The sequence below is a fragment of the Apodemus sylvaticus genome, chromosome 10 (genome assembly GCF_947179515.1).
Source record: "Apodemus sylvaticus chromosome 10, mApoSyl1.1, whole genome shotgun sequence".
In the NCBI taxonomy this organism is placed as follows: Eukaryota; Metazoa; Chordata; class Mammalia; order Rodentia; family Muridae; genus Apodemus; species Apodemus sylvaticus.
Genome location: NC_067481.1, coordinates 7,465,619 through 7,493,417, shown reverse-complemented (window position 1 = coordinate 7,493,417; position 27,799 = coordinate 7,465,619). Strand labels below are relative to the sequence as shown.

General features: G+C 45.5%; 2 protein-coding genes, 1 long non-coding RNA gene and 1 pseudogene across 16 annotated transcripts in view; 1 reads left to right on the top strand and 3 right to left on the bottom strand.

Moving 5' to 3' along the window:
• Nucleotides 1-359: 359 nt before the first annotated feature.
• LOC127694037 (CMRF35-like molecule 3) lies at nucleotides 360-8,992 on the bottom strand. 2 transcript variants are annotated; one of them, XM_052195411.1, is made up of 5 exons: nucleotides 8,898-8,992; nucleotides 6,386-6,566; nucleotides 3,787-4,128; nucleotides 2,653-2,785; nucleotides 360-2,517 (listed from the first exon to the last, which is right to left on the bottom strand). In XM_052195411.1, exons 1-5 carry the CDS (start codon nucleotides 8,982-8,984, stop codon nucleotides 2,325-2,327), a joined length of 936 nt encoding a protein of 311 aa, XP_052051371.1. In that variant the 5' UTR covers nucleotides 8,985-8,992; the 3' UTR covers nucleotides 360-2,324. The 2 variants fall into 2 exon arrangements, with proteins under 2 accessions (XP_052051371.1, XP_052051372.1); XM_052195412.1 differs by lacking the exon at nucleotides 8,898-8,992 and adding an exon at nucleotides 8,807-8,877.
• The window catches only part of LOC127694032 (polymeric immunoglobulin receptor-like), a 40,510-nt gene continuing 13,070 nt past the window's right edge, over nucleotides 360-27,799 (bottom strand). For 4 of the 13 annotated variants that reach the window (XM_052195397.1, XM_052195399.1, XM_052195400.1 and 1 more), the window contains 4 exons: nucleotides 26,675-26,767; nucleotides 24,417-24,758; nucleotides 23,283-23,415; nucleotides 21,048-23,147 (listed from right to left, as the gene is read on the bottom strand). In XM_052195397.1, coding sequence (XP_052051357.1) covers nucleotides 22,955-23,147; nucleotides 23,283-23,415; nucleotides 24,417-24,758; nucleotides 26,675-26,767 — 761 coding nt within the window. In that variant the 3' untranslated portion in view covers nucleotides 21,048-22,954. Of the gene's footprint in view, nucleotides 2,004-17,221; nucleotides 17,396-21,047; nucleotides 23,186-23,282; nucleotides 23,416-24,416; nucleotides 24,759-26,674; nucleotides 26,768-27,799 lie in introns of those variants that run through there. The other 9 variants (XR_007979776.1, XR_007979777.1, XR_007979778.1 and 6 more) reach the window with 9 other exon arrangements.
• Nucleotides 437-21,331, top strand: LOC127694048 (uncharacterized). The gene is made up of 2 exons (XR_007979779.1): nucleotides 437-535; nucleotides 21,220-21,331. It is a non-coding gene; the product is annotated as an uncharacterized LOC127694048 (long non-coding RNA).
• Nucleotides 9,963-11,094, bottom strand: LOC127694047 (farnesyl pyrophosphate synthase-like; annotated as a pseudogene).

Below are 27,799 nucleotides of genomic sequence, written 5' to 3'. Positions count from 1 at the left end.
TCCTTTGTCAATGCAATTAATATACATCTCTTTACCTTAGCCTTAGGCAGTCTCTTCAGGGATGTTCTTCACCACAACACCACAAAAACAGTCACTCAGCCACATATTAAAGTTCTTCTCCACTGAAGCCTCTTGGGCCAGCAGGCCTGCACAGTTCAAATGAACCTCAACAGCACTAGGATAGCCCATTAAGCCCCACTTAAATCATTCCATGGCTTTCCAAATTCAAAGTCCCCAAATCCACATTCTTCCAAACAAAAGCATAGTCAGGCCTATCACAGCAATACCCCACTCCTGGTACTAACTTCTGTCTTAGTTAGGGTTTTACTGCCATGAACAGACACCATGATCAAAGCAAGTCTTATAAATGTCAACATTTAATTGGGACTAGCTTACAGGTTCAGAGATTCAGTCCATTGTCATCAAGGCAGAAGCATGACAGCATTAAGGCAGGCCTGGGGCAGGAGAAGGTTCTATATCTTTATCCAAAGGAAGCCAGGAACAGACTGGGCATGCTCAGGCATCTAGGAGGAAGGTCTGCAAGCCATCCCCACAGTGACACACTTCCTCCAAGAAGACCACACCTTCTAATAGTGCCACCCTCTGGGATGAGCATATACAAACCATCACATCCCCCCAAGACAGGGTTTTATCCCCCCAAGACAGGGTTTCTCTTTGGAGTCCTAGAACACACTCTGTAAACCAGGCTGGCCTTGAACTTAGAAATCCACCTGCCTCTGCTGCCTCCTGAGTATTGGGATTAAAGGCATGCTCCATCACTGTCTGGCCTACAGGCTCTAATGATCCCCTCTCCTGATTACATGACGTGAGTGTGTGTGTGTGTGTGTGTGTGTGTGTCCTACTGAGTTTAACTGGGTCATCTTATCTGAGAGATGGTGGTAATGTGGGCAACTGACTGCCAGATATACCCCGGAAGCAAATGGAAACTGTCCTCTCTACAGAGGCAAGCTCACTAGAGCCCAACACATGTCATCAAGGAAAAGATGCTAACCTGGGGACTCTTCTTACACTAAGTGGGAGTACATCTGTGTTAGGCGTGAGTTTGACTGTGGGTATCAGGGCCTCACTCGAGGAGAAGGCTGCATCCTGGTACATAACTCAGCATGGCTGAGGCTGAAGGGTTGGGAACAACTGTTTTCCCCCTGAGCATTTACCCTTGAACCCCTTGGCTTCCTCTGTGACTTTAATTAGGTCTTTCTTATTTTGGAGCTTATATGTGGAGGGTGTCTAATACCTAGACATTCAATAGATGCTTCTGAATGAAATGGAGAGAGTTGAATCCCCTTGCAGAGACCATCCCTGGAATGGTCGTGGGATGATGTGGGTTCACGACTCCTGAGAGGCCATCTGCCTTCCTGCAGCTTAGGTTCCTGTTTGGTCGCACTGGGCAGAGAATCTAGACTTCAGGATCCAAGACTATCCTACTACTTGGGGACCTATGCAGGTGGCACAGAGACCAGGTCAACTGCTCCATTTATGTTTGCGATGGGCTTAGCTACTGGGTAGTGTTGAAAAAAAACAGAAAGCAGGGTGTGTCCCATGTGTAAGGCACAGACATCCAGTGTGACAGTGGCAAATTTTATGCCACTTGGTGAGGCCACATTTCCCAAATATTTGGTCAGTCACCTGGCTGTTGGCCCACACACTTGTATTGGCCTGTGTCCTCTAAGGAACTGGGGAAGGAAGAAACATGACCTTTTCTTGTATTTTCTGCTTCCCTGGAAGCCATCAGTAGAAGATAGGTTCAGGTAGGCAATGTGGGACGTTCTGAGAGAGAGGGACATGAATGAATTCCAGAATTCAGCTGTCCCTGCTATAGGAGAAGGATTAGTCTGAGTCTGGGCCACAGCACCTCAGAGCCATGGAACTACTGACCAGTCATTCTTTAATAAAACAAGTTATTTCCAGACTCGGGGATGACTCGGCTGGTAAAGCACTTGCCTTCCTTGTGGGTAAAAGGACATGAGTTCAATCCCTACAACCTACGTAGTTTCTTTGATTCTTTTTAAGTGAGTGCAGTTGTGTGTGCTTGTAATGACAGAATGGGGAATGGAGGCAGGTAGATCCCTGGAGTTCCCTGGCCAGCTCCCTGGTCTTCTTGCAAAGATCTAGGACAGTGAGAAACCCTGTCTCAAACAATGATGGAACAACACCTGAAGATGTCCTACACACACACATCTGCCCCATAACAACATATACTCACATACACACACACACACACACACAGAGAGAGAGAGAGAGAGAGAGAGAGAGAGAGAGAGAGAGAGAGAGAGATGGGGGAGGAAGAAAGAGACAGAGACAGATTATTTTTCATCTCCTGGGAAGTGTTTCTCTCTGTCTTGGGCATCAGAGCTATGGATCTTCACCAGGCCAATTTCATCTCCCCCATAGTGTCTCTGAGGCCTGTTGACCCACAGGACAGCAATGAACATGGTCAGGAGCAGGGGAAACATCACAAATAAAAGCAGCTGGAAGGAGATGCTGCTCAGCAGAAACCTGTGGGGGGAAAAAAGGAAGAGAGGGGAAGGCACCGCCTGGTAGAGAGGGCTCAGCCTTCCTGGTGCCCTCTCATGGGACAGGCCACAGGGCCAACCCAGTGGGAAGGAGCTGCCAGGGTGCAGCTCTGCTTACCAGATAAGGGGGCTGCTCTGAGTCACGTGTTCCCTGCCAGTGTTCCCCATGCCGGTGTACTTCGTGGTTGGTGATGTGGATGTCGGAACTGTGACTGTAGTCGTCATTACTGTAGTTGAAGTTTCTAAGGCTGCTGATACAAAGATGACATGGTTCGGTCTTCCTGAAAGTAGTCCAGCACTTGGTATGCCATTAATTTTTTTCCACTGGGAATTGGGTATATCAATTTCCAGTCACCATCCGGAACTTACTTACTTACTTATTTTTGAGACAGGGGTTCTCTGTTTAGTCCCAGATCATTTGGGACTCACTCCATGGACCAGGTTGGCCTCAAAGTCAGAGATCTGTCTAACTTTGCCTTCTGGTGCTGGGATTAAAGGTGTGCACCACCATGCCTAACACTTTCATTCTTTTCTGAGGAAAGATGATGTGGGGAGAAAAGAAACAGCTCCCCTTTAAAACTCGATTCCGTCAGAGCATGCTCACTACTTCCTGGTATGCAATATACAGGAGCACTTCGGTTTTGCATATTTTATCTCTTTTATTTTTTAAAAAAATATTCATGGATGTGCTTATGGGTGATGTGTTGTATCTTCTAAGTGTACCATGTGCTTGCACTGCCCATAGAAGCCAGAAGAGAGCGAAAGATCCCCTAAAACTGAATTACAGATGAATGCAACCTACGTATATATACAGGGAAAGAAATCCAGTTCTCTGGAAAAGCAGCCAGTGTGCTTAATCACTGAGCCATCTCTCCAGCTCTAATTGTGTCTATTTTCTTTGTTGTAGTTCTTTAAAGCAAGACATAAACTTGATCCTTATTATTCTAAATTGCCCAGAATTAAAGGATCTGTGCCTTCCTTTATTTTATGTTAAAGGGGAGGGCATCTCAGCATGGGAGGTTAGTTCAGAGGTAGAGTGCTTGGCTAGCATACATGAGATTCTAAATTCAATCCCCAGATGTGTAGGACTGAGAATATCTAAGACTCACAAACAAGGAGACAAGGGTTCCCCACCTCACTCTCTTTCTGAGAGAAAACAGGACAAACAGAGTAGACTCAGTTTATGTTTTCTAGCAAGGCTTTTACAAGGGTCCCTGATCCTTCACCAGAATTTTTTGGAATTATTTCTTACCTGGGTCAATGTTCACATTCACTTCAAACATGTGATCATTTCCAGTTCTCGTAATTCCACACCAGTAAATGCCAGCATCGCTCATCCTCAGATCCTCCATGGTCACCGTGAAGATGAAGCGTGTCTGGTCGTCCCTGATGGACACACGGTTCTTCTTCACCATCTGTTCTGATGCATCGGTTTCAACGAGAATCTCACATGATTTCCAATAAGCTCCTTGGCACCAGTACTTCCGGTAATCCTTCCAGCCTGAGTTATATCTGCACTGCACTGTCAAGGAGCCCTGCTCCTGACCTCTCACCTCTGCTGGACCTGTGACTGGATCCTGAGCAGTGGAGCCGCCTGGAAAACACAGATGCACGGACCACTCATCTCCTCCTCCAAGGGCAGAACTCTACTGTGCCAAGTAGAGTTCATGAGCTGAATAACAACCAGTGAAGGGCTGCCCTGTTCCCAAGACAGAGCAGCATCGTTATCCTATTGGTTGAAGCCTCAAAAGAAAAAATAAGGAAAAGAAAAGAAAAGAAAAAGTCTGAAGAGCCCAGTTATAGCTCTCAGAGGATAAAATGGGGACCATGACCAGTCATGGCTGGAGTAGAGGAAGTGTCAGAAGACCATGTCCACTGGACATGATCCCATCTTCATTTCTATACCAATGACCCTCAGTAGTTTCATCTGAAGAAGTCGCATCCCTTGGCCTCACAGAAGCCACTTATGGTAGTTCTAGAACTTTCTAGGATGGATGCCTTGGAGGCCGACCAAAATGACACCAACCAATCTGAATTCTGCATGGTGCAGAGCCCACAGCACACAGATCCTTTGCTGTCCTTCAGATCCATGTAATCTGAGTCCCAGAGCTCCTGGTAAGGACTGAGGATGAAGCACCATTGGTGAGTGCTTGCACAGCATGCACAAGCAACAACTGTCAAATACCAGCTTAGTGATAAAGGAGGATCTGGAGAGATGGCTCAGTGTTTAAAGGCATTGACTATTCTTTCTGAGGTCCTGAGTTCAATTCCCAGCATCCAAACCTCAGTAGTAGGGTCTGATGCCCACTTTTGTTGGTCTGAAGAGAGCTACAGTAAATATATATGTATATGTGTAAGTATCTCTCTGTGTGTGTGTCTGTGTGTCTGTGTGTCTGTGTGTGTGTGTGTGTGTGTGTGTATGTATTTTAACTCTTTAAAACAAGAAAGAAAATTTATAAAAGTAGTGCTTCAGGAAATTGGTGTCAACACCACCACCAACAAAGTATGTCCTAGTACCATAGGTAAGAAAACCAAAATGGCTGATTGAAATTATTTTAAACTAAAAGGACTCAACAAAAAGCATGGAGAGACAGCATGAACTGTGGGAGAGAATCTTTCAGGCTACGAGTCTGTCAGGAGGGAAGCCAGGTGAGGTGGGGAGGGGTGGTGTCTGTATCCTCAGAGACAGGGTGATCATGGAGATCACTGCTCAAATAGACTGAATCTGTGAACTCCAGGCACAGGGGGAGACCATGTCTAAACAAACATGGTAGAGAGTGATAGAGAAAGGAACCCAGTGTCGATCTGTGGCTTCCACATGTGTGTGTGCACCCATGTGTGTACCTGAGCACATGTGCATGTATGTGCACACACACTCACACACACACTTACACACAAATGTTTACACTTACATACTCCACAAAGACACATTTTTTTCTTAAAAGAACAAAAGTTAACCTCAAAGAAGTAGAGAACAGAATAGTGGTTGTCAGCCTGGGAAAGGTATTAGAGAAGACAGGAGAGTGCTTATGGCATAGAGGGGGAGTTGTTAGGTCACAGGGGTGTCTGTCATTTGATGAGAATGACAACTTTTAGAGTTGTATGGGACGGATGGAAAATATGGCTGACAACTGAATATTTCAAAATTCCTCACAGAGGTTTCAAAGAAATGACAAATGGCTTCAATGGAAGCCCAGCTACCGTGATCTGATAGTTACATCCTGTACAAACATGTGCAAAACCGATATTGTACTCCATCAGATTTTATTCTTTTTAAAATAGAGTTTCAAAATGTGGACTAGGCTGGCCTTGAACTCACAGAGGTCCACCCACCTCTGCTTATGAGTGCTGGCCTTAAAGGCAATCATCACCACACACAGACCCTGTAAACATTAATCACTGTGTCAGTTAAAAGTCAAAATGTAACAAAATAGAGCTACATGCTAGAAATCCCAACACTCAGAGTGTGGAGTCCAGAGGATCACAAGTTCAGGGGCATCCTAAGCTGTGTGTGCCAAACAGAAGACTAAAACCACATTTTTAAAGAATTAGTTCATCCACTCACTCGTCATCTTATGTGGAGCAACTGGAGTTGAGAAAGGTACTCTGGAAGGTTTGTTTTTTGTTTTTGTTTTTTTGTTTTTAAATTGGTTTTGGTTTTGGTTTCTTTGCTATGCCCACAGAATCCATCAGATGCCAAAAACACAGAATCCATCAGATGCCAAAATCTTGCCTTTTATTTTGGGAGTAAGCAGCTGGTGAGGGAATCACCTGGTTTTCCCTAACCCAGGGCAGACTGTCAGTGTCACCCTCCCCACTGACATGAAGTGTCTAAAACCCCTGCTGCTTACCTGGGAGGAAGAGGAAGAGCAGAGCAGAGAACTGCCACATGGTCTTGTCTCCTCTCCTGTCCTTGGTGGCGACAGATGTCAGCACCCTGTGAGGACTTGAAGCTCTGCTCGAGTTTCCTTTAGGTCTCTCTCCTTCACATATCTCAGTAACTTCCTTGACAAAGCTTCTCAATTTTGCATACTGGAAGAAAGATGATGTCAGTCTTTGAGAAGACCAAGTCACAGCATGAGAGGGACAGCCATGTGAACAGAGAACTTCCTGTACTGAATAGATGCAACGTGAGACGTGAACTTTAAGGACAGATGGGGATCACAAGGAGAGATGAAGGATCACAAGGAGACAGACAGGTTGGCAGAGACAGAGACAAATGATCGAATACAGCAAACCCCTCACCTGGGAGGTAACTGAGTTGCAGGGGATCATGGGAGAGGAGAACAACCAAAGGCAGGGTGGCTGCAGTCGAAAGGGAGCACAAGGCAGCTCGGGTTAAGCCCATGGCAGTAGCCGAGGCTAAGCCCTGGGAGTCAGGGGGTGTTGCGGAAGGCTCAGCCTGGGGCAGCAGGGATTTCTCTAGCTATGGACCTCAGATCAGGGATTTCTCTGGCCAGGGGCATCTGCCACACAATGGCTTCTAGGACCACAGGCACTGCCTCAGAGAAACAGGGAGAGCGTGGGTTTAAGGCGAGGTCTCATGTAGCCCAAGCTGGCCTTGAACTTCTCACTTTCCTTTTTCCAACATCAAAGTGCTGGGGTTTCAGGCATTCACCAGTGTGCTCTGTTTTATGAAGGTCAGAAGACTGAAACTCAGGTTTCACAAATGCTAGGCAAGCACTCTACCCACTGAGCAGAATCCACAGTCCATGTTCTGTTTCTGTAAGATAGAGTTCTGCTGTGTAGCCCAAGCTGACTTCAATCTCTTCCCATCCAGTGTCAGCCTCCCAAATTGTGGGAATCTGCAGCTGGTTTAAATCCAGAGGACCAATCACAAAGGTAGATAGATATAGGTACACTCTATCTCTGGTGTTAAATTTTTATGGGAGGAAGATTGCCAACACACACACACACACACACACACACACAGACACACACATGCATACACACCAACACTATACATATACATCAGACTCTGGAAGTAGTTCAGTCAATAAAGGGCTTGCTCCACAAGCTTGGAGACCAGAGGCAGATCAGCAGAACTCACATAAAAGTCGGGTCTTGGTGATGAGAGCTTGGAATCCCAGCTTGTGTTTTATTTCATATCAGAAGCAGGAAGGGGGAGGGTGAGAAAGGAGGAGGAAGAGGAAGGACTGAGAAGAAAAGGGAAAAGAGATTCTAAAGTGTTCAACCACAGAACTGAAAAACCATATCCTAGGGTGCTTACATATCAACCAGAGGGCAGCACAGCAGGATGTGTGCTAGATCATCAACATATCAATGTGTGAATCTCAGAGACACAAAGTTAAATGATAAAGCCAGAGACTTAGAAATGAAGCGTATTACTTAACTTGGTAGCCCATACCTGTAATCCCAGAACTGGGGAGGTAGAGGCAGGAGGATCAGGAGTTGGAAACTATCTTGGGTTATAGAGTGAGATACTGTTAATGAAAGAGGAAGGAAGGAAGGAAGGAAGGAAGGAAGGAAGGAAGGAAGGAAGGAAGGAAGGAAAGGAGGGAGGGAGGGAGGAAGGTAAGAAGGGAGGAAGAGAGGGAGGGTAGGAGGAAGGGTGGGATGGAAGGTGGGAAGGAGGGGTGAGTGGGTTCCTCAGGGCACTGAGAAGCCCCATGCACTGCCTAGGCTCCTCCCTGTGTCTCTGGTGGTCGCTCAGAATCCCAGAACCAAGGATGGTGCTGGTACCCGGAAGGGAAGTGTGCACTCAGTCCCAGGTCAGAGCTGCTTTTGAGAGAGGGGAGCTGATGGGCCGGAGAAGTGTTCCATATGGAGACAGGGCCATATGAGATCTGGGAGAGAGGACTCCTTTCTTATAAGGACAGGAAGTCATAGAGAACCAGTGATTCGGAGCCTGTTTCTAGAAAGTTCCAGGCCTGAAACTGTCCCATAGTGCACAAGAGAACCCCCAACAGGGGCTAATGAAATGGCTCAGTGGGTAAAGGCCCCTGCTTGCCAAGACTGACGCCTTGAGTATCACCCACAAGGTGGAAATAGAGAACTAACACCCAGAAGTTGTCTGTTGTGTTGTTGTCACACACACCATGGGCAAGGCACTATAAACAAACAAATACATGAACAAGCAAACAAATAAGATAATGAAGTAGAAAATAATTCTAAGAACACAGGTTCCCCCTGTGCCAGTGTGTGCATGCACACACATGTACTGGTACACATACACTATCACAAGTACCACACATGCTCCAACAGAGGCATGTGCGGACTCACACTCCCTGTTCCCCTAATCACTCACTCACCAAGCTCATCATGTTAAGGTTCGTGGCTTTCTTCCTCCATGAGGGAATGACAGGCCTGGACTCAGGCTGCCCTGACATGAAGGGGGCTTACCCGGGACCACGGACAACTCAACCTTGAAAGACGTATCAGTCCCCAAGGAGTCATCAATCTTAAAGGCGTCCTCAAAAAATGACACATATCAGGCCACAGAAACCATGCAGTTGCTATGGGAAGAGGAAACTGAGAAGACAATCATCTTCTCGTGCCTCTTGCCGAGCTCTACCCTGCAGTGAGAAGCAAGAAATTTGAAAAGAGGAACAACCTTCAGACACCAGAGGAGGAAGCTTGTACACACACCAAGTGCTGATCACTGCAACTTCACATGTACGGATGCATCTGGGAGGTGCCTACTAGGGCTTCTCTGGATCAGTGGCACCTCTGTTTGTCTATTCAGGGTCTTCTGTTGTGATCAGGGCCTCTCCAAGGAGCAGGATGGAAGTAGGTCCCTCTTAGGGAGAAGAGGCAGTGCCCGGAGCAGAGACTTCCTCTGGACTGGATGGCAGACTGGATGGACAGAGGGAAGGGAGGAAGGAAGGGAACACCACGTTCATCCCGTTCTGCTTCCTACTTGTGTTCGCAATGTGAGCAGCCTCAGCACACCCACCACCCTGCCTTTCCACCATGGTGGGCTAAATGCCTTCAAACCGTGACCCAAAATAAACCTTTCCGTCCTTAAGATGCCTTTGTCTCATTATTTATCACAGTAATGAAAAAAACATCTGGCACTCGGTCTCTGTAAAGAGGAAGGAAAGCGGGTGTGTGATTTTAATCCCAACACTGAGGAAGCAGAGGCAGGGGGATCTCTGTGAGTTTGAGGCCATTCTGGTCTACAGAGCAAGTTCCAGGATGGCCAAGGATACACAAAGATAACCTGTCTTGAAAGATAAAATAAAACAACAAAAACCCTCAAAAACAAAACTTAAAGAAATAGAGAAAAAGAAAAATAATAAACAGACAGGTTATCAGTTTACTGATAGGTTGACAGATAGGTTAGTGTGTACTGGTAGGTTTTGTCTACTTTATGCAAACTAGAGAACCCTGAGGAAAGAACATTCTTGTTGTTGCTGAATGATAATTTATTGAGATGCCTCCCTCCCGGCCTCTACAATTATGGGGTCACTTTCTCCGTTTATAGATCTTGTTTGCTAGTTCCTAGAAGATGGATGGGGCAGAGGCGCAGAGCACTGATCTATGACACTCTCTCTTAAGGCGGCTGTAACTGTCTTCTTCATGCTTGAAGAATGCAGACTGCAGATCCAGCGCCTCACACAGCGCTTTCACCTGCGCCACGTTTTCTGGGTCCTTCCACCCATAATTCTCCTCTAAGATCTGGCGCTGTTGAGGAGCGGCTTGCAACAGACACTGTGCCTCCATCCAACTGCATTTGTTGTCCTGCTTGTCAGTACCGCCCTTTCCGGTCACGCTGGGGTCACGCTGGGGTCACGCTGGGGTCACGCTAGGGTCACGCTGGGGTCACGCTGGGGGCTCCAAAGAGCTCAAGGCAGTTATCCTGGGCCTGAAAGAACTCGCCCATCTCCAGCAGGATCTTCAGGGCATTAGCATGTTCCTTCTCCCCATCAATGCCTGCCATGGACAGGGCAGCCGAGATAGGCAGGTAGAAAGAGTAGAAAGCTATCTTGTGCTTGACAACAGACTTGTGCCTCTTTTTAGCACATCTACCAAGATCCACGTGGCCCTGGGGTGCTGTGATGAGGTCCAGAGTCTGCCCGATCTCAGTCTGATAGGAACTCTGCAGAAAGTGCTCCAGCAGTTTCAGGTAGTAGGGCTGCTCCCTCCAGTAGAACTTTAGCAGGCAACAGATGGAAGCCTCCAGAAGCAGCGAATCCTTGATGGTATCTAAGCCTATGCCTGGCTTCTGATACCAGCAGATCTGCCCCCCACCCCCCAGCGAGTGAGGGAAAATTCCATGATGTCATCTGACTGAAGAAGAAAGCCTGGAGCAGTTGAACACACCAGCCCACAGTCAGGGCCCGCTGAAGACTCTCACCCTGCTGCTTCCTCGGCTCCACCGGCTCCTGGAAGGCTTCTACCATGGTCAAACCCCGGTTGTACTTGCCTCCTATGGCATTGTACTGTAGGACCTCCGTGAGCCGGGGAACAGCATCCCCTGTCTCTGGTGTCCCAGCTCATCCTCAGTCAGGATCTTGATGATCTGGGAGAAGTGCTCATGAAATTCTGCCTTTTTATTTCCTGGGTTATGAACATCCAATTTCTGGTTCCCCTTCATTCTGACAGAGGAGTTAAATGCTCTGTTCTTCAATGTGATTCTCCCAGGGTAGGAAAGAACTTTTATTGAGCATTTCCTCCCATCGGATGGACATGGTGGGCACGTTCATAAGAGCATTTTCTCTTTTGTTAATTGATAGATGGATGTGATGTCATCGCTGGGCTTGTGGTCCTGGGTTGTCTAAGAAGGCAGGCTGAGCAAGCCAGTGAGCAGCACCCTCCATGGCCTCTGCTTCAGTTCCTGCTGAGCTCCTGCTGAGCTCCTACACACTGCCTTCAAAATGGACCGTGCCAGAGAGGCCTCAGCCAAGTAATACCTTTCCTCCGAGAAAGATGGTTTTCTTCAGTGTTTTATCACAGCAACAAAAAACAAACAAGGACAGGTGGATGGACAGACAGACAGACCAGCTTATCTCATCCCTTGACTGAAACATGGGTTGGCGTCTCCTGTTTGTGGACGACTCAGACTCTTTACCTCACGGTCCAGCTTCAGCCTGAATCTTGGTCCCTTCCGTCATGATCCCCTTTTCTGCCATTATGTTTAGCCTCAAAAATATAAGCTCCAACTTCTCATTACATGGTCTTTTTTAAGTGTAATTTTGGTTTTAGTTTTTTGAGACACTGTGAGGCAGTGGGACTCTGCTACCAGACAGAAGAATTGGTAAGATTTTAAACTGGTAAGTTCAAAACTCTGATAAATCTCATAATTGAGAAAAGGAGGAGTTTGAACTAGCTCCCAGTTTCCTGTCATGCATCATGTAACCACAACACCCCACTAACAGGATCATGACAACCAGTCACATAGCATAAAAACCTAGAGGTCTCCATGATAATGAGGTATCTACATAGGCCAATCAACGTTTAGCCAATCAGCTTCCCTTCCTGGGCATCCCCTCCTGTAAATGGTATCTAATCTCGGGTTCACCCTGACTAGGACATATGCATCCTCATCTGCCATGAATAAAAAACTTTAGATAAGCAAAGACCATCTCCTTCATCCAAGACTGCCGAGGGGAGAGGTCTTCATCATACAGATCCATGCTAAAACCTCTTGTAGAAGCCCATACACACTCCTGGCACTTACTCAGAGCTAAGCAGAATCCCAACCTCCCATGTCCCAGGGCAGTGGGGGACTTGGACTCCCATCCCCAAGTCCTTTTGGTCTCCAGTAGCATCTAGATACACAGGAGGAGGATGTGTTCTCAACTCCTGTTCTCAACTCCTCCTTTGGTGCCCAGTGGTGTTTGGGTTCACAGGAGTTTGAGAACCACAGCATCCATCTGATCCCCTGTCATTTCTCACACTGAGAATCAGGGGCTGGGTCCCCTATCCTAGACTCCATTTAGTCTTCCCTGAGCAGTGTGTTGGAGGCTCAGCACCTCTCAACAGCAAGGAAGAAATGCATCCTAAAGGCTGGTGTTTCATCTCCCTTGGGAGGTGAGGGAACATCTCTGAGGTGAGTGAACATCTACAGTGTTCTCACACCCCAGCAGCAAGGGAGAGAAAGGCAGACTGACAACAGAAGTCTTCCTATGTAACTCTGGCTAGCCTGGAACTTGCTGTGTAGACAAGGCTGACCTCAGACTCACAGAGATCCACCTGCCTCTTCTTCCTGAGTGCTGAGTGCTGAGGCTAAAGGTGTGCACCTCCACTGCCTGGCTCATTTCCTGGTTGTTAAGGAGATTGTTCTTCTGGTATTCTACAGCACATTTCCCCATGAAGGTCCCAAATGAAAAGCCGTGTCCCCAAAGATGACCTCCAGGATCACCTGACATCACGCTTCCCTGATTCTTGTCCTCCACTGACCTTATCGCAAATTGCTGGTATTTTATGTCCTTGTGACAGAACATAACCTTCATTAGTGAAGACATCCTACCCCATGTTCACACCATGGCTTGGCACTCAGTAGGCTCTTAATAAATACTGGTTGAATTATGTAGAGACTTCACATAATTCCGCGTGGGCTTGGAGAAAATGGCTAATCTGTTCATCACGCCTCTTAATTATCAACTCCTATGGCCATTTTGGATATATGATGGAGAATATCTGCTCCATCAAAACCATTCCAGGGGCTGGAGAGCTGTCTCTGTTGTTCAGTGGTTGTTCTTCCAGAAGCCCTGGGTTCAATTCCCTGCACCCACATAGGATCTCACAGCTGTCTTAGCTCCAGTGCCAGGGAAGCTGATGCCTTCCTCTTGCCTCTGTGGGGCACTAGGAATGCACATGCTACACAGACATGCATGCAGATGAAAGACCCAGACATAAAATATGTAAATAAAAATTATAGGAGGAAAAAACTGGGTTCTGTCCTTGCAGAAGACCTGAGTTCAGTTCTTAATGTCCACCCCAGGTGGCTTGCAACCTGGAATTGTCACCCCTTTTTGGGTACCATGGTCACTTCCACTCTCATGTACATACCCATATAACATGATGATGATGATGATGATGATGATGATGATGATGATGATGATGATAACAACAATAAATCATTTTGGAAACACATACCAGGGACTGGAGAGATGGTGCAGCAGTTAAGGACCCTGATGCTCCTCCATAGGACCAGGTTTGACTCCCAACATTTATAAAGCAGCACACAAGCATCTGTAACTCCCTTTCTATGGCTTCTTCTGGCCTCTGTGAGGACCAGGCTCACATGTAGTGCACAGGCAGGCAGGTAAAGCACCCATAAATACACAATAACACATTTTAATTACTAAAACATAAGTTCATCCCATGGTCACCTGGGAGTCTCATGGCTTCAGTCTTGGAGGTCCAGCGATGCTAGGGTCCAAGTCAGATGCAGAATCTCTGCTTCTGTTCTTCATTTCCCACCCCAGAATCTCGGCTTCCTTCCTCCCTCCCCCTACACTTGGCACCAACTGTCCAATTGGCATCTTTCTGAGCCCTGACCCACTTCATCTCAAGGCTCAAAATTGGGAAGAAGCTGAAGAACTTAACAAAAGGTAGAGGGAGGATCTAGAAGGATAAGTCGGCGGGGACATGACTCCTTGAGTAGACAGAAGCCTAGCACCTTCCCTTCTACCCCTGGAGCCCCAGTAATGGTTGAAGGAGAGAACCAGCTTTATAAAATTGTTGTTCTATGACTTCCATACCTGTCCCATGGCATGTACACACACAGAGACATCTGTAATTGTATAGCACACCATTTTACACACACACACACACACACACAATTTTCTTTTCCTAAGAACAAAACTCAGAAGAGACTCAGGTAGGACATGGACTATCTTTACTGAGTCTGGAGATCCTGCTCTTTGTAGGTGGAGGAGCCCATGAGATAGGAATCTGTGCATATTATGGTGTCTGTGCTCAATTGTTATGTTGGAGCTTTGGATGATGTCATCATAGAACAGACGACGACGACAGAGCAGACCCATCAAAATACAGATGTGTAGAGGATAGAACCAAGCTTGTACAGATGTGGACAGAGGAGCCATGCTAGCCTTGAGCTCACAGATTTGGCTACCATTCTCTGTGTAGCATGGGGCAAATGCTTCTAGTTGCCCCTGACATTGGAGGCAAGTAAGATGGATTGGTGAACTGTGTTCTTTTCTTCAAAATCTGTCTGAAGAAATCTCTGAGATCAGGGATGTCTGACAGAGATAGGGGTGTGTCTACCTCACATTTTAGCTCAGGGATGTTCCATGTCCCAGAAGACACAGAAAAAAAATCTGTCTTCATACTATAAGCAAATGACAGAGAGTTCCAGAAATCTCCACTGCCAAGGCAGATTTTCAAGGGCTCCAGCCAGGCACAATCACAGCATGAGAAGAGGAAGAATGCAGTGCCCACTGGCCTGCTAAGAATAGCAAAGAAATGTCATGATGAAATTTGCCAACAAGGCAATCAGTTGAGAATGTATCCACTTAAAGCAGAAAGAGCAGGGCTACCCCTAGGCCTGCTTGCAGAACGGAGAGTAAATATAACAAGTTGTGTGTGTGTGTGTGTGTGTGTGTGTGTGTGTGTGTGTTGTGCTGACAGAACCCACCTTGGAAAGATAAGGTACAGCCACACAGAGAGAAAATGCTTCCCTCTTTATTATTTAATAAATAATAATTATTAATTCTTGGACATCATTTAATATGTGGATTATGTCTTGGGCATTCCAAGTTTCTAGGCTATTATCTGCTTACCAGTGAGTGCATACCATGATTGATCTTTTGAGATTGGGTTACCTCACTTAGTATGATGTTCTCCAGCTCCATCCATTTGTCTAAGAATTTCATGAATTCATTGTTTCTAATGGCTGAATAGTACTCCATTGTGTATATATACCACATTTTTGGTATCCATTCCTCCATTGAGGGACATCTGGTTTCTTTCCAGCTTCTGGCTATTATAAATAGGGTTGCTATGAACATAGTGGAGCATGTATCCTTATTACATGCTGGGGAATCCTCTGGGTATACACCAATAGCTTATGCTCTAAGATCAAGAATTGACAAATGGGACCTCATAAAATTACAAAGTGTCTGTAAGGCAAAGGACAAATTGGAAACCAACAAACTGAGAAAAGATCTTCACCAACCCTACATCTGACAGAGGACTAATATCCAATATATACAAAGAACTCAAGAAGTTAGACCCCAGAAAACCAAATAACCCTATTAAAATGGAGTACAGAGCTAAACAAAGAATTTTCACCTGAAGAACTTTGGATGGCTGAGAATCATCTTAAAAAATGTTCAGCATCATTAGTCATTAGGGAAATGCAAATCAAAACAACCCTGAGATTTCACCTCACACCAGTCAGAATGGCTAAGGTCAAAAACTCAGGAGACAGCAGGTGTTGGTGAGGATGTGGAGAAAGAGGAACACTCCTCCATTGCTTGTGGGGTTGCAAATTGGTTCATCCACTCTGGAAATCAGTCTGGCGGTTCCTCAGAAAACTTCCAGAGTGACTGCTATACCACTCCTGGACATATTGAAAAATTCTTATACAGCTTCACAGGTATTACAAGGAATTTTAGTCATTTTCACTGCTATTTCATACCTTGTCTCCCTTCCTGTCCCTACTCCCTCCCTCCCTCCCTTCCTTCCTTCCTTCCTTCCTTCCTTCCTTCCTTCCTTCCTTCCTTCCTTCCTTCCTCCCTCCCTCATTCCTCCTTTCTTCCTTGCTTCTTTTTGTTTTCTTCTTTTCTTTTTCTATTTTTCCCCTATCTTAGTGAGGGTTTTACTGCCGTGAACAGACACCATGATCAAGGCAATTCTTTTTTTTTTTTTTTTAAGATTTATTTATTATTATATGTAAGTACACTGTAGCTGCCTTCAGACACACCGGAAGAGGGAGTCAGATCTTGTTACAGATGGTTGTGAGCCACCATGTGGTTGCTGGGATTTGAACTCAGGACCTTCGGAAGATCAGTTGTTGCTCTTAACCGCTGAGCCATCTCTCCAGCCCCCGATCAAGGCAATTCTTATAAATGACATTTTATTGGGGCTGGCTTACAGGTTCAGAGGTTCAGTCCATTGTCATCAAGGCAGAAGTATGGCAGCATCCAGGAAGGTGGGGTGTAGGAGAAGGTGAGGGTTCTACACCTTTATCCAAAAGGAAGCCAGGAACAGCCTGGACATCCTCAGACATCGAGGAGGAAGATCTCCAAAACCCATTCTCACAGTGACACACTTCTTCAAAGAAGGCCACACATTCTAACTGTGCCACTCCCTGGGACAATCATATTCAAACTCCCTGGCCCCCATAAGCTTGTTCAAACATAAGTCTGTGGGGGCTGCACCTAAGCATAGCATAATGCAAAATGCATTTAGTCCAACTTTAAAAGTGTCTATAGTCTATAGCAATCTCAACAGTGTTGAAAGTCCAAACTTCAAGGTCTCTCCTAAGATTCCAATCACTTAACTGTAATCCCCCAAGATAGACAGAAAGCCAGCTGGGCAAACTCCAAACGCTGCATCTCCATGTCTGATGGCAAAGCAGACTTCAGATCTTCAACTCCCTTTTCTTCTTTGTTGATTGCAACAAGGTTCTTTCTCCTGAGCTGGTTCCACTCCCTGTTAGCAGCTTTCCTTGGCAGGCATCCTGCAGCTCTGGAATCTTTAACATCTTGGGGTCCCCAAGTAAACTTCAGCTTCACAGCTTCTTGTTCTAGTGTCCGAGATCCACACGTGAACTTCTGTGTATCTCCAAAGGGATGGTGTCATTTCTCCAGCTCTGCCCTCTGTAGCACTCTAAGTTCAGGTTGATCCACTCCACTGCCACTGCTGTTTTTGGTGGTCATCCCATGGTACTGGCATCTCCAATACACTGGGGTCTTCCACTGCAACTATGGAAACCTCTCTTAGGCTCGCTTCATGGTATCAAGCCTCAACTCCTTTGCATGACCCCTTCAGTCCTGGGCTGTCAACTACAACTGAGGCTGCACTTTCACCAATGGCCTTCCATGGCCTCTCACAGTGCCAAGCCTCAGCTGTTCTTCATGATGCCTTCATGCCTTCAAAACCAGTACCACCTGGGGGACTCTTACACATTAACAAGCTTCAGCATGAGGGACTGTCAGGAGCCATAATGGGGCAAGCTAATAACTAGCAGGTGATCATCCTGAAATGGCCTGCTTCAGATTATTATATAATCTGTGACATGTACTCTTATTAAGCAAGACTGTAAGGGATTCATTTTAGGAAAGATGTCTGCTATTAATATGTTTTTCCTGTTATTATTAAACATATATATTAATCAATAAGTAATATCATACCCCTTTGGAGCAGATCTCTGCAGATCCATAAAGAAGTACGGTCTTTTAGTAATGCTGTGTAGACAAATAGATGACTTAAGTTTTAATGATGATCCTATAAGAATTCCTAAAATTATATCTGTGATTATTAAGCCTTTTATAGTGGGACTAGTGTTGGGTCCTTTTCTGATGGTCTAAACTGCAATGAGAACTCTGCCAGCCACCCAAGTGTCACCAGTTAATTGCTCTTTGATGGTAACCAGACTTTCTCCTACTCTGAGCACATTCCAAGAGGTTGTAAAACAATTAACCAAAGGTCATAAAAGGCAACTAACAATTTATTATAGGTGCTAGGACAGAAGATAAAATATTGACTGGGTTTGTCTATACAAAACTTCACTTATAACTTAGTTGTGGTTGTAAACCTTTGGTGAACCTGTGGACCTGAGACAGGTGATGGATGTTTAGCTAGATAATTACTCCTAATAGATATGCATGCAAACATTCTCTGTTGTAAACTTCTATCTCAATTTATGATTTGATTTTTTTTATGTGAACTTGTGATGAACTTTGTAAGATATGATCATGTGTTCTGAAAGATGTTTAAGTGCTGAGGACAAAGAGAAGAGTGAGAACTGAGGAACTGTGGTGAGAGGAATGGAGGTGAGAAGAACTCAACTGTGAGAGGGAACTGAGCTGAGGAGAGGTTTTTAGACAGAACACCTTTTAGACAGAGTTGAACTCAAGAAGAACTTAGAAGTATAGGCATAGCTTTCAGAGAAAAGATATTGAGAGTAAGAGCATTGTTGCGACTTCAGAGCAGGAGGAGAGAACAAGATAAGAAGGAAAATGCAGAGTGGAATAACTGAAAAGCTATAGGTAACATAAAAAAAACTAAGAGAAAAATGTGCAGAATGCAGAGGGAAATAGAAAGAGAAAAGACACTGCAAAGAGCAGAAGAAGCAGGCAGGCTTCTCCTTACCATGGGACAGAACAGGTCCTATGGTAAGAACAAGGCAGACTTAGTCTTATTAAAAGGAACAAAGCTTTCTCATTACAAACATGGGTTTAATTCATTTAGCATTAAAAGGATGGAAGCCTTTTCTCTATGCAATAAAGACTGGATCTCATTTTTCATCCAGAATGAGTGAGTTCTTTCTGCATTGGTATTTGGGCTTTTACTGAATATGATGCATATGTAAGTGTGGATGTGATTGTGTACATATGTAATTGTGAGAATGTATGCTTGTGTGTGTAAGTATGTAATTGTGAGAGCACAGGCAAGCTTGTCCCAACTGGTTTGAATGGAAATGTATAAATGAGCATTATGAATATGTATATGAATTTATGTGAGATTATGCATATTCACTTATGTAAAAGTTTTTCCTTCTACAAGTGTTATTCTCTTCTTCTGGTTCAATAGAAGTTTACTGCTCCAAACTTGCCCCTAGCCCAACAAGCAAGAAGCATCTGGACAAAAGGGAAAAGGCTCTAGCAATTAATCCTTTACTTAAACTCCTGCGGTTTTAGGATGAGGTGCTAAGTGCCTGAGACTACTGTCTCTGGTCTCAGAGGAACACAGAAGGTGGATCAGCTACAATAGCATAGTAACAGACTTAGAGAAGTAAACTTTTTATTATACAGCAACTCTAAATATCTCGTATGAATCTCCTAAGACCAAGTCTTACCCTCTGCCTACGCTCTTCCCCCTCTGGTTCCTCAAGAAGAACCGGCAAAAAAAGAGCCCACCCACCCCCTGCCAGGGCTGGCCCCCACCAAGCTACAACCTTGGTATCTCTGAAACACAGGTTTTTGTGCTCTCAGAAAACACTTCCCAGAAGATTTTACCTCAGTGATATTGGTCTCTTCTTAATTACCACTAATTTCTTAGATCTAGCTAACCAGCATCAATTGTCTCAGTAGTCTCCTTCTCTTCCTGTACTGGCTGGTTTTGTGTGTCAACTTGACACAGGCTGGAGTTATCACAGAGAAAGGAGATTCAGTTGGGGAAGTGCCTCCATGAGATCCAGCGGTGGGGCATTTTCTCAATTAGTGATCAAGTGGTGAGGGCCCATTGTGGGTGGTTCCACCTTTGGGCTGGTGCTCTTGGGTTCTATAAGAGAGCAGGCTGAGGAAGCCAGGGCAAGCAAGCCAGTAAGAAACATCCCTCCATGGCTTCTGCATCAGCTCCTGCTTCCTGACCTGCTTGAGTTCCAGTCCTGACTTCCTTTAGTGATGAACTGCAACATGGAAGTGTAAGCTCAATAAACCCTTTCCTCCCCAACTTGCTTCTGGGTCATGATGTTTGTACAGGAATAGAAACCCTGACTAAGACACTTCCTCAATATAAAGTCAGAGACACAAGGCCAAAGCTGCTGAGTTCTGGTGCTTGCAGGAGCTGGAACATTGCCCCCCTTGTTCTATGACATTATCACCAGCTTCCTTTTTCCAACTTCTTCACTGCCTAAGCTTGGCTGTCCTGGATCTTGTTTGGTAGACTGACATTAAACTCAGAGATCTGCATGCCTGCCCTCTAAGTGCTGGGATTAAAAGGGTGGTCCACCAAACCTGGATTAAAGATTTTCTTCACCTAGAATTTGCTCTGTTCTAGGCTGGCCTGGAACTCTGAGATGTGCTTATCTTTGCCTACTGAGATTAAATGCCTGGATCTAAATTTAGCTTGGTGGAATCTTGTCCCAAGGTCACTACACCCTTAATTAATTCAATTTAATATCGTTGAATTCAGCTCCACTTCACTTCCTGGTGTCCCTTTAATACTAAACTATATATTTTGCATTTTTCCTTTCAGCTTGCTATATTTGTTCAAAATGCTCTTCGTTAGACTTAACCAAAGAACAAAGTCTCTGTTGGGATTTTTTGAGACTTCCTTTGTCAATGCAATTAATATACATCTCTTTACCTTAGCCTTAGGCAGTCTCTTCAGGGATGTTCTTCACCAAAACATCACAAAAAGAGTCACTCAGCCACATATTAAAGTTCTTCTCCATTGAAGCCTCTTGGGCCAGCAGGCCTGCACAGTTCAAATGAACCTCAACAGCGCTAGGATAGCCCATTAAGCCCCACTTAAATCATTCCATGGCTTTCCAAATTCAAAGTCCCCAAATCCACATTCTTCCAAAGAAAAGCGTAGTCAGACCTATCACAGCAATACCCCACTCCTGGTACTAACTTCTGTCTTAGTTAGGCTTTTACTGCCATGAACAGACACCATGATCAAAGCAAGTCTTATAAATGTCAACATTTAATTGGGACTAGCTTACAGGTTCTCAGATTCAGCCCATTGTCATCAAGGCAGAAGCATGACAGCATTCAGGCAGGCCTGGGGCAGGAGAAGGTTCTATATCTTTATCCAAAGGAAGCCAGGAACAGACTGGGCATGCTCAGGCATCTAGGAGGTCTGCAAGCCCATCCCCACAGTGACACACTTCCTCCAAGAAGACCGCACCTTCTAATAGTGCCACTCTCTGGGATGAGCATATACAAACCATCACATCCCCCCAAGACAGGGTTTCTCTTTGGAGTCCTAGAACTCACTCTGTAAACCAGGCTGGCCTTGAACGTAGAAATCCACCTGCCTCTGCTGCCTCCTGAGTGTTGGGATTAAAGGCATGCTCCATCACTGTCTGGCCTACAGGCTCTAATGATCCCCTCTCCTGAATACATGACGTGAGTGTGTGTGTGTGTGTGTGTGTGTGTGTGTGTCCCACTGAGTTTCACTGGGTTAGCTTATCTGAGAGATGGTGGGAATGTAGGCAACTGACTGCCAGATATACCCCTGAATATATATACTAGTGCCCAACACATGTCATCAAGGAAAAGATGCTAACCTGGGGACTCTTCTCACACTAAGTGGGAGTACATCCATGTTAGGTGTGAGTTTGGCTGTGGGTGTCAGGGCCCCACTCGAGGAGAAGGCTGTATCCTGGTACAGAACTCAGCATGGCTGAGGCTGAAGGGTTGGGAACAACTGTCTCCCCCTGAGCCCCTTGGCTTCCTCTGTGGACTTTAATTGGGTCTTTCTTATTTTGGAGCTTATATGTGGAGGGTGTCTAATACCTAGACATTCAATAGATGCTTCTGAATGAAATGGAGAGAGTTGAATCCCCTTGCAGAGACCATCCCTGGAATGGTCGTGGGATGATGTGGGTTCACGACTCCTGAGAGGCCATCTGCCTTCCTGCAGCTTAGGTTCCTGTTTGGTCGCACTGGGCAGAGAATCTAGACTTCAGGATCCAAGACTATGCTACTACTTGGGGACCTATGCAGGTGGCACAGAGACCGGGTCAACTGCTCCATTTATGTTTGCGATGGGCTTAGCTACTGGGTAGTGTTGAAAAAAACAGAAAGCAGGGTGTGTCCCATGTGTAAGGCACAGACATCCAGTGTGACAGTGGCAAATTTTATGCCACTTGGTGAGGCCACATTTCCCAAATATTTGGTCAGTCACCTGGCTGTTGGCCCACACACTTGTATTGGCCTGTGTCCTCTAAGGAACTGGGGAAGGAAGAAACATGACCTTTTCTTGTATTTTCTGCTTCCCTGGAAACCATCAGTAGAAGATAGGCCCAGGTAGGCAATGTGGGACGTTCTGAGAGAGAGGGACATGAATGGATTCCAGAATTCAGCTGTCCTGGCTATAGGAGTGGGATTAGTCTGAGTCTGGGCCACAGCACCTCAGAGCCATGAAACTACTGACCAGTCATTCCTTAATAAAACAAGTTATTTCCAGACTGGGGGATGACTCGGCTGGTAAAGCACTTGCCTTCCTTGCGGGTAAAAGGACATGAGTTCAATCCCTACAACCTACGGAGTTTGTTTGATTCTTTTTAAGTGAGTGCAGCTGTGTGTGCTTGTAATGGCAGAATGGGGAATGGAGGCAGGTAGATCCCTGGATTTCCCTGGCCAGCTCCCTGGTCTTCTTGCAAAGATCTAGGACAGTGAGAAACCCTGTCTCAAACAATGATGGAACAACACCTGAAGATGTCCTACACACACACATCTGCCTCATAACAACATATACTCACACACATACACACACACACACACACACACACAGAGAGAGAGAGAGAGCGAGAGAGAGAGAGAGAGAGAGAGAGAGAGAGAGGGGAGGAAGAAAGAGACAGAGACAGATTATTTTCCATCTCCTGGGAAGTGTTTCTCTCTGTCCTGGGCATCAGAGCTATGGATCTTCACCAGGCCAATTTCATCTCCCCCATAGTGTCTCTGAGGCCTGTTGACCCACAGGACAGCAATGAACATGGTCAGGAGCAGGGGAAACATCACAAAAAACAGCAGCTGGAAGGAGATGCTGCTCAGCAGAAACCTGTGGGGGAAAAAAAGGAAGAGAGGGGAAGGCACCGCCTGGTAGAGAGGGCTCAGCCTTCCTGGTGCCCTCTCATGGGACAGGCCACAGGGCCAACCCAGTGGGAAGGAGCTGCCAGGGTGCACCTCTGCTTACCAGATAAGGGGGCTGCTCTGAGTCACGTGTTCCCTGCCAGTGTTCCCCATGCCGGTGTACTTCGTGGTTGGTGATGTGGATGTCGGAACCGTGACTGTAGTCGTCATTACTGTAGTTGAAGTTTCTAAGGCTGCTGATACAAAGACGACATGGTTCAGTCTTCCTGAAAATAGTCCAGCACTGGGGATGCCATTAACTTTTTTCCACTGGGAATTGAGTATATCAATTTCCAGTCACCATCCAGAACTTACCTACTTACTTATTTTTGAGACAAGGGTTCTCTGTGTAGTCCCAGATCATTTGGGACTCACTCCATGGACCAGGTTGGCCTCAAAGTCAGAGATCTGTCTAACTTTGCCTCCTAGTGCTGGGATTAAAGGTGTGCACCACCATGCCTAACACTTTCATTCTTTTCTGAGGAAAGATGATGTGGGGAGAAAAGAAACAGCTCCCCTTTAAAACTCTCTTCCGTCAGAGCATGCTCACTACTGCCTCGTGTGCAATATACAGGAGCACTTCGGTTTTGCATATTTTATCTCTTTTATTTTTTAAAAAAATATTCATGGATGTGCTTATGGGTGATGTGTTGTATCTTCTAAGTGTACCATGTGCTTGCACTGCCCATGGAAGCCAGAAAAGAGCGTAAGATCCCCTAAAACTGAATTACAGATGAATGCAACCTACGTATATATACTGGAAAAGAAATCCAGTTCTCTGGAAAAGCAGCCAGTGTGCTTAATCACTGAGCCATCTCTCCAGCTCTAATTGTGTCTATTTTCTTTGTTGTAGTTCTTTAAAGCAAGACATAAACTTGATCCTTATTATTCTATATTGCCCAGAATTAAAAGATCTGTGCCTTCCTGTATTTTATGTTAAAGGGGAGGGCATCTCAGCATGGGAGGTTAGCTCAGAGGTAGAGTGCTTGGCTAGCACACATGAGATTCTAAGTTCAATTTCCAGATCTGTAGGACTAAGAATATCTAAGACACACAAACAAGGAGCCAAAGGTTCCCCACCTGACTCTCTTTCTGAGAGAAAACAGGACAAACAGAGTAGACTCAGCTTATGTTTTCTAGCAAGGCTTTTACAAGGGTCCCTGATCCTTTACCAGGATTTTTTGGAATTATTTCTTACCTGGGTCAATATTCACATTCACTTCAAACATGTGATCATTTCCAGTTCTCGTAATTCCACACCAGTAAATGCCAGCATCGCTCATCCTCAGATCCTCCATGGTCACCGTGAAGATGAAGTGTGTCTGGTCGTCCCTGATGGACACACGGTTCTTCTTCACCATCTGCTCTGATGCATCGGTTTCAACGAGAATCTCACATGATTTCCAATAAGCTCCTTGGCACCAGTACTTCTGGTAATCCTTCCAGCCTGAGTTATATCTGCACTTCACTGTCAAGGAGCCCTGCTCCTGACCTCTCACCTCTGCTGGACCTGTGATTGGATCCTGAGCAGTGGAGCCACCTGGAAAACACAGGTGCACGGACCACTGACCTCCTCCTCCAAGGGCAGAACTCTACTGTGCCAAGTAGAGTTCATGAGCTGAATAACAACCAATGAAGGGCTTCCCTGTTCCCAAGACTGATTAGCATTCTTGTCCTATTGGTTGATGTCTCAAAAGAAAAAGAAAGATAAGCAAAGCAAAGCAAAGAAAAGCAAAGAAAAGAAAAGAAAAGAAAAGGAAGTAAAGGAAAGAAAAGGAACGAAAAAAGAAAAGAAAAGAAAGGAAAAGAAAAGAAAGGAGAGAGAATAAAAAAAAACAAGTTACAGTTCTCAGAGGATAAAACGGTGGCAATGACCAATCATGGATGTAGTAGAGGGAGTGCCAGAAGTCCATGTCCACTGGACATGATCCTATCTTCATTTTCGTACCCATGACACTCAGGAAGTTCATCTGCAGAAGCCACATCCCATGGCCACACAGAAACCAATCGTCCTAGTTCCAACAGTCTCTGCAATGAATGCCTTGGAAGCTGACCAAAATGAAGAAATCTGATTTCCATGTTGTTCAGAGCTTACAGCACACATACTCTGTGCTGTCCTTAAGATCCATGTAATCTAAGGCCCAGAGCTCCCGGTAAGGACTGAGGATGCAGGACCATTGGTGAGGGGTTTACACAGCATGCACAAGCAACCACCATCCAATACCAGTTTTACAGATATGATAAAGGAGGCTCTGGAGAGATGGCTCAGTGGTTAAGAGAACTCACTAGCTGCTCTTCTAAAGGTCCTGAGTTCAATTCCCAGACCCATACAGTGGCTCCTGACCATCTGAACTGGGATCTGCTGCCTTCTGCTGTTAATGGAGAAAAGTCACATAAATAAAATACATAAATAAATAAATCTTTAAGAAAAACTATAAAGGAAGTGCTTCAGGGTATTGGCTTCAACAATACAGTACATCACTATTAGCACAGGTAAGAAAAGAAAAATTGCTGAATGTAATTCTTTTAAGCTAAAAGGTCCCAACCAACACTGATGGGGAGACAGCCTGCAGTATGGGAGAAAATCTTTTCAGACTATGGATCTGACCGGAGGTCATTTTTCAGACTATGTGAGCAAGAATTCAGCTCAAGGAGTCCAACAATGGTGATCATAATCCAATTCCAAATGAACCAATGAGGGGCCATGGGGATGTGTCTTAGTTAGGAAAATATCTGTACTGCAAGCACAACCTTGAAGAAAGTGAGTTTGTATCCCAGCAGCCGTGAAAAAAGTCAGGAGTGATGATGGTGTGTCCCTGTAACCCTACACTGGAGGACAATGGTAGAGGCAGGAGATTCTAGAAGCTCCTTGGCCATCCAACACAGCTTCAGTGTCAGTGAGGAACCCTGTCTCAGAAAATAAAGGCGGGAGTCAGCCATGGTGTTCTCAATAGCCAGGGCACAGAGTCACAGAGATGAAGATGAACGGATAACAGAGTGTGGGTCAGGAATGCAATGCAGAATTGTGGTAAAGGGCTAGAGTTCCGCCATTTGCAGCACACAGCTGAGATTGCAGGAACTGAAATTAATCAGTCAAGGAAGACAAGACCACACATTCGTATTGATGTGTGGAAGATAAAAATGTACTCTGTGTGCTTAGGAAGATAGGAGACAGACCAGTCTGTAAAATGTTTCTGCATAGTGAAGATCTGAGTTTGGATTTCAAGAACACATGGGGAGAAAGCCAGGTGAGGTGGGGAGAGGGGTGTCTGTCACCCCAAAGACAGGAGGATCCTGGACATCACCAGCCATATAGACTGAATTTGTGACATGGGGTGCAGGGCAAGACCCTGTGTGAACAAACAAGATGGAGAGTGAAAGAGAAAGGCACCCAGTGCCAATGTGCAGCTTCCACACGCGTGTGCTCACCCACGCTCTGAGTTCTGTGGTCCTTACCCGTGCTCTCCATGCTGGAGTACTCCATGGTTGGTGGTGTGGATGTCAGAACCGTGGCTGTGGACATCATTACTGTAGTTGAAGATTCTGAGGCTGCAGATACAAAGGTGACATGGTTCAGTCTTCCAGTGAACAGTCCAGCTCTGGAGATGCCCTTAAGTTCTTTCCACTAGGAGTTAAGGATCTCAATTTCCAGTCACCATCCAAATGTATTTATTTATTTACTTATGTATTTACTTAATTATTTATTTTTGAGACAGGGGTTCTCTGTGTAGTCCCAGATCACTTGGGACTCACTCCTGGACAAGGTTGCCCTCAAACGCAGAGGTCTGCCGAACATTGCCTCTCTAGTGCTGGGATTAAAGGTGTGCACCACCATGCCTAACACTTTCATTCTTTTCTGGGGAACGATGATGTGCGGGGGGTGGGGGGGGGTGGAGTGGGGGGGTGAGGGGGTGGGGTGGGGTGCAGGGTGGGGGATGGGGGATGGGGGGGTTGAGGAACAGCTCCCCTTTAAACTCGCTTCCTTCAGAGCATGCTCACTACTGCCTGGTGTGCAAAATGCAGGAGAACTTCGGTTTTGCATATTTTATCTCTTATTTTATTAAAAAAAAATTCATGGATGTGCTTATGGGTGATGCTTTGTATCTTTTAAGTGCACCATGTACTTGCAGTGCCCATGGAGGCCATAAGAGAGCATGAGATCGCCTAAAACTGAATTACAGATGATTGCAAGCTACCATGTAGTTACTGGGAATGAAATCCAGTTCTCGGGAAAAGCAGCCAGTACACATAATCACTGATCCATCTCTCCAGTTCTGATTGTGTCTATTTTCTTTGTCGTAGTTCTTTAAAGCAAGATGTACACTTGATCCTTATTATTCTATATTGCCCAGAATTAAAGGTCCTGTGCCTTCCTGTGTTTTATGTTAAAGGGGAGGGCATCTCAGCACGGGGGGTTAGCTCAGCGGTAGAGTGCTTGGCTAGCACACATGAGATTCTAAGTTCAATTTCCAGATCTGTAGGACTAAGAATATCTAAGGCACACAAATAAGGAGACAAGGGTTCCCTACCTCACTCTCTTTCTGAAAGAAAACAGGACAAACAGAGTAGACTCAGTTTATG